Genomic DNA, 6,734 nt, shown 5'->3' with positions numbered 1-6,734 from the left:
TTAGTAGATTCGAGTTCTATGTTTTTTGAAAGAAAAAAGAAGGCTAAAAAGAATATTCGAAAGGAAAATAGAAATAAAGGATCACCAAATAAAGAAAAAATGGAATAAAGTGACTAAAATAAGCCTAAAAAGAACAAACATAAGAATGGGAAAAAAATAATAATAATTAGAATAAAGGTTTGGGGTGATGTAAAACAATGCACAAGGGACAAACAATTAGTGGGATTTCCCTGACTCTCACCTTGCCCACTTCTACTTGTCCATCTCTTTGCATTTGATCCATTTGTTACTTTATTATTGTATAAATTTTACAAAAATATTTTATATATTTATGAGTTGTGATTGTTGTTCTTTAGCTGATTGGCACTTATTAGTCTTTTAAAAACCTGATCAAATAGGTCAAATCTTCAATTGTATGTGCGCTGTTCAATTACGGTTGAACCTATATTTCCGAAACAAGCGAAAAGTTCTTTATATTTCAAATCATCACAATTAACAGTTCGGGGGCTAATTCGATTTTGTAAACTTAAATATACAAGATTCGATGATTGTTTTTGGATACGTAACATTAAGACAAGCATGTTTTCACGATCCAAATAGAATAAAGAATTTTATTACAAGTTTTATCAAAAATGGTATTGCATCAAACATTCTTTCTGTTTAACTTATCATTTTTTTTCGTGATAAAAAAACATTAAATCAAAATTATAGTTATTTTCTAAGGACTAAATGTTACGCTTTCCAGTAATTAAACCTTTGACCTTTTATTCTATAGCTATGTGTTTGACTATTAATTTGAGACTCAAATCCAAGTAAAAAAAACTAACTATTTCCGTAAAAATATGAGTTTAAAAGTTAAAACCAGCTGCAATTTACAAATACAAGAAAAACAAATCACTACTCCTATTACTGTATGAACCTTTTATTTTGTACTTAATAATAGGGTAAAGTTAAAATACAAAGGACAACAAAAATGAGAAGGGCGAGAAGGAATCCAGTCCATTGATCTTAGATTTGAATGACTGAGATTAATTTAATAAATAAAAATTGATGAAAAGGGCATTAAGGTAATAACTCATTTTTGTTGACTTTCTCTCTCCACATGCAAGGCACATGTCAATTCCCCAATCATTTTAAAATGTTCATAACTTTTTCATACGACATTATTTTTTTTAAAAAAATTCATCATAATAATAAGCGTTTGTTTATCTTTAGTATGAGTATCATATTGTTATATAAAAATTTAAAAAAAAATTAATGGGTTTTCTTAATTGTGTTTTTTTGTTGTTCATTGTGTCATTGTGTAATATATTGTTTCCATTGTGTTTTACGTTTCAAGTCATTGTGTTATACGTATTCACCATTGTGTCTTACGTTTTAGGTCATTGTGTTATACGTATTCACCATTGTGTCTTACGTTTTAGGTCATTGTGTTATACGTATTCACCACTGTGTTTTACGTTCCAAGTTATTGTGTTATACGTATTCACCATTGTGTTTTACGTTCCAAGTTGTTGTGTAACATCTATTAAGCATTGTGTTTTATGTATTAGATAAAAAGACACAATGGTGTGCGAAAAGACACAATGACGAAAAAAGACACAATGATAAACTAAAAGACACAATGGTGTGCAAAAAGACTCAATGACAAAAAAGACACAATGGTGTGCGAAAATACACAATGACGAAAAAAGACACAATGGTGTGCGAAAAAAGACACAATGATAAGCGAAAATACACAATGGTGTACGAAAAGACACAATGACGAAAAAAGACACAATGATAAGCGAAAAGACACAATGACGAAAAAAGACACAATGATAATCGAAAAGACACAATGGTGTGCAAAAAGACACAATGACGAAAAAAGACACAATGACGAAAAAAGACACAAAAGGTGTGCGAAAAGATACAATGACGAAAAAAGACACAAAGGTGTGCGAAAAGACACAATGACGAAAAAAGACACAATGATAAACGAAAATACACAATGGTGTGCGAAAAGACACAATGACGAAAAAAGACACGATGGTGTGGGGAAAAAGACACAATGACGAAAAAAGACACAATGATAAGCGAAAAGACACAATGACGAAAAAAGACACAATGATGTGCAAAAAGACACAATAGTGTGCGAAAAGACACTATGATTCAAAAAACACAATGATGAAAAAAGACACAATGGTGTGCGAAAAGACACAATGACGTGATTTTTGTTTTAATTTTTATATAACAAAAATCATACTCAAATTAAAGATAAAAAAACGCTTGTTATTATGATGATATTTTTTTTTAAAAAAATGTCATACGAAAAAGTTATAAACGTTCTAAAATGTTGGGGGTATTAACATGTGTCTTGCATATGGAGAGAGAAAATGTGTACAATTACCTTTATACCCTTTTTCATTTGGTCCTCACTTGACACATGTCAATTATTTATGGCTTCTCACACTTCTCCTTTTTGTTATCATTGTAGAATAACTTAACCCCTTAATAATAATTTTTTAAAGTGTATAACTCTTTAAAAAGAAAAGGTGTAAAACAAATCACTATTAATATTACTGTATAAACTTTTTATTTTCGACTCCATGATAATTCTTAAAAGTGTTTTAACTCTTTACAAAGTAAAAGTGAAAAACAAATCCCTATTAATATTACTGTATAAACTTTTTATTTTCGACTAGATAAATAATTTAAGTGTATAACTCTACAAAAAAAAAGAAAAAAAAAAAGGTCACGTGACTTTCCCAAAAGAAGATAGATACACTGCATCACCACTAGTACCCTATGCAGTTGTCATGGTACGATAACCTGAAATAGATGTAAAGACTTTTTTGAATTCCAAGATATGTACTGATTTGAAAGTAACGACTCTCACGTCAATCAACAGAACTACAGTCGTTACGGCTACTAAACCCAAAAAGTAACCTGTACAACTTTTCACGCACAGCGTACAATCTACTGAAACGATAATCGTCTGGATTCAGTAATCATAGCTCTGTATTTCTCAACAAAAGCAACACCGTGACAAAACAATATTAATTAATAATTAATAATAATAAACTACACTTTACACATTGTAAATTGGTTGTTTACAATGTTTTTTTTTTTTCAAATTTCAATACTAGTGTATGAAAATCAGATCCCTAATTAAAAAGACGATCAGCTTAACTCAGGCGACACGGGATGTATGTCTTTAAGCATCCCCAAAACTTGTTGCATTGTCGGTCGCTTCCCAGGCGTCTCGGCCGTACATAAGTACCCGACTCTGAGGCACTCGACCATCTCACTAACTGAGTTGTCTCCGAGTCGCAACCGCGAGTCCAACGCGTCAACCCCGCGCCCTTCCCGGACTAACTTTCTTGCTCTCGCCACCGTTTCCTCCGAACCGGTTTGACCGGTCAACAACCCGATTAACACAACACCAAAACTGTACACGTCATAATCGGTGGTCGGTGAGTCAACTCGGCTGTGACTCAGTCCGACGTTAGCGATTCGGGGATCGAGATAATCCGAAAGGAGGATGTTCGACGGTACGAGGTGGCCGTGTATGATTGGTACCGATTGGGCGTGATGGAGATAGGCTAAGCCTCGTGCTATTCCGACAGCAATGTTATGGCGTGTCCGCCACTCCATTTTTACGGGTGATGATGACTCAGCAGGATCCTCCCACGTGTCAGTGCTCCAGTCTTCCACGTCGGTTTTTCCGGTGGGTAGTTCTTGTAGCCACCGGTGGAGATCACCATTGGCCATAAACTCGTATAATACTAGTTTTTCCTTACCTGCAAGACACGTGGAAATTATAAATGTAAATTATATAAGTTTATTTATGTAATGAAAATATGATTTTAAATTGGACTATTGGAGACGTAAATTTGAAAGTTGCATTAAATACACAACAGTTATATACTATTGAAGGTCTATGAAATGATGGATGGGTATTTAATAATATTGTTATTTAATAAATATCTATAAAAATAATTCTAAAGTTGTTGAATGTCATTGAATAATTTAATAAATGGTTTCACCCATTCTATACCGCTTCACCTGTATGTATATATACTGTGGTAAGAAAGTTATTTGTCAACCTAATGATGACCTATTTTGGAGTATTCATATTCAAAATTGTTGTTTATTGCATATATTCTGACCATCTTTCCATCCCTCTGCCCCTTTTTCTGCCCATATCTTCTCCCCCCTTCACATGATCTAATTTGACTTTCTAAAGTTTGGACAAAATTCAAATCCATTGACCTATAGTTACTTGTGTTCTTAATCAGGCAATTGTATTGAACAACTAAAATCATAGAAACATATACCAATATAGCATAAAACCCCCAATAGACAAGGAAGCCCTCTTGACCATAATAAAAACAATGAGGTGTACATGAAACACTACCAAAAGGGTGTGCACGAATAACCAAATCAAAATAACTTAATTCAAAGTTTAGTTTATGTTTTTTGAATACCGGACTGAACCAATATAATAATTTAATTAACACAAATACTTTAGCCAAACTGTAAAATTATCAATTGGCAAAAAGATTTAGGCACAAATGATAATCTAGAGCCATTTTTTTTCCGTCTAAAAAACTGAACCGAAAACCGAGAAAATTAAAACTGAACGGTTTTCGAAAAGTAAACCACCAAAAAATTCGGCTTTCTGTGTGGTTGAGCTTAAAACCGACACATGCAAACCCAAATATCAGTATCTTCATAACCGAACTCGAACATATACATAACCGGTCAGATTGAACAATATTTAACCGTGTTAAAAGCGAAAACTAACCTGCAATGCAATACCCGCAAATCGGAAGTATATTCGGGTGCTTAATCCTCGCCAACTCCTCAAACATACAAACCGCATCCTCATGACTCATCCCTCTACAACTCTCCAACACCTTCACCGCCACGTGGATCTCACCTGGCAGTACAGCTCGGTACACGGGCCCACACCTCCCTTCAGCCAATAACGATTCTTTCCCAAATTCCGACGTGGCAGCCATCAAATCCTTAAAACTAAAACTCATCAACGGCTTCTCAAACATCACCACCGCTGCCGCGGACGGCTCACGGACGTCCACCACCCACGACGAGCCGGACTCCGTTTCGAATGAAAACGGGCCCGATCTTTCGACTTTAAAAGGCTGATGTATATTATTATTATTAACCGGTTTAGATATAGTCCATTTGTTCCTTCTAGCCATCTTTCTTTTCTTATGTATGCAACATATTATTAACACAATGGCGGATAATCCCAAGATTGACCCGGAACATATTATTATTATTTTGAATAATAACCGGTTTTTCCAACTGGGTTTTGGATCCTTTTTAGTGGGTGTTGGATCTTTAGGGTTACTATGTGATGGAATAATATTATTATGCGGTTGTTTTGGGGTGTGAGTGTGACTATTATTATTATTATTGGAATGGTTAGAGAATTTGAATAACATACCAGCGTTAATAAACGAAGAGTTACCAAACCTTTGAGCTTTATCATAAGGTAATGAGCCGGTGAAATTGTTAAACGAGATATTCAAGAAATTAATATTGGAAAGTGGTGGGAAGTCCTTGGGAAATGTGCCAGTCATATGATTGTTTGAGATATCTAAATGTTCCAATGAGGTTAGATCCGACAAGGGTTTTGAGTTACCGGATATGTTACAACTAGAAACATCTAGAATTTGGAGTTTGTTTAAAGAGTTTAAACCAAAAGGTAACACCTTTAGGTTATTATGAGACATGTTAAGAACATATAGGTTTGAGAAGTTGGAAAGATGAGCTAAGTTAGTGAACCTGTTGGATGAAAGGTTGAGAATTTGGATTGAAGATTGACCCGACCCGGATCCGGATTCAAACCCGATTGTACCACCTAGCTTGTTGTGTGAGAGGTTGACTTCTGTTAAAGTTGGAATTGACCAAAGCCATGTGGGTATGTAGCCTTTAAGAGAGTTGTTGGAGAGGTTAATGGTATGAAGATGAGCTATGTTTTTGATGAAGTTCCATGAGGGGGTACCTATAAGGTTTCTTGAAGATAGGTTGATGTTTGAGATTGATGAGTTTGAGCAGTGAATCCATGAGGAGTTGAAGTTGGAAACTGGAGCAAAGGCTTTTAGGATGAGAAGATGATCTGTGTTGTTGCAGTTTCTTGATTGGGATAAGGTGAAGAGTGTTGTGAGTAGGAGGGTTGTGATGAAACAAGACACAAGATTCATTTTTTGTGGTTTTTGCTAGCATTAGTTGCTAAAACTTGTTTCTTGTTGCTTTATTGGAGTTCATAGAGTCATATAGAGGTTTTTTGAAGCTGTCTTGTGTGTGGAAGAGGGGTTGAAGTGAGCTTAAAGAGATTAGATATGGTGGAGAGAGAGGGGTTATATAATAGATATATTATGTGTGTGTGTGTGTGTGTGGAGAGAGAGAGAGAGACAGAGAGAGAGAGAGAGAGAGAAGAATGGGTGGGAAGTGGAGTTGAAATGTGGGAGTTGGAGAAGGTAATGTGGAGTTGTGAAATAAAAAAGAAAAAGATAAAAATAAAGTCTTGTAGTTGGTGTTGCAATTGAAGATAATAAAACTCAAGTTTAACATGCTTAGATTTTGTCTCAAAGGGTTCATATTTCACACGTCTATATCATATTTTGGGCTCACAGTCGAGATGGGTACATGGACAACCCGATTTATTGTGTATCTATTTTGACTTAATAGTTTCGTGTTATTTATTTAGGTTAGTACTTTGT

At 34.7% G+C, this 6,734-nt stretch overlaps 1 protein-coding gene across 1 annotated transcript; it reads right to left on the bottom strand.

The window, feature by feature from the left end:
* Positions 1-2,785: 2,785 nt before the first annotated feature.
* Positions 2,786-6,415, bottom strand: LOC143557425 (calmodulin-binding receptor kinase CaMRLK-like). Its single transcript, XM_077046500.1, has 2 exons — positions 4,790-6,415; positions 2,786-3,782 (listed from the first exon to the last, which is right to left on the bottom strand). Exons 1-2 carry the CDS (start codon positions 6,213-6,215, stop codon positions 3,163-3,165), a joined length of 2,046 nt encoding a protein of 681 aa, XP_076902615.1. The 5' UTR covers positions 6,216-6,415; the 3' UTR covers positions 2,786-3,162.
* Positions 6,416-6,734: the final 319 nt, after the last annotated feature.

The sequence above is a fragment of the Bidens hawaiensis genome, unplaced genomic scaffold (assembly GCF_021521415.1).
Source record: "Bidens hawaiensis isolate Kalapana, Puna unplaced genomic scaffold, B.hawaiensis_p1.1 tig00018959_1, whole genome shotgun sequence".
NCBI classification, from domain to species: domain Eukaryota; kingdom Viridiplantae; phylum Streptophyta; class Magnoliopsida; order Asterales; family Asteraceae; genus Bidens; species Bidens hawaiensis.
The sequence above is the reverse complement of the archived record's forward strand: the minus strand, read 5'-3'. Positions and strand labels throughout refer to the sequence as shown.

Coding starts and splice junctions, on each gene's coding strand:
- LOC143557425 (XM_077046500.1), bottom strand. CDS start 6,215: ATGAATCTTGTGTCTTGTTTCATCACAACCCTCCTACTCACAACACTC. Junction 3,783..4,789: donor TTGCGGGTATTGCATTGCAG/GTTAGTTTTCGC, acceptor CGTGTCTTGCAG/GTAAGGAAAAACTAGTATTA.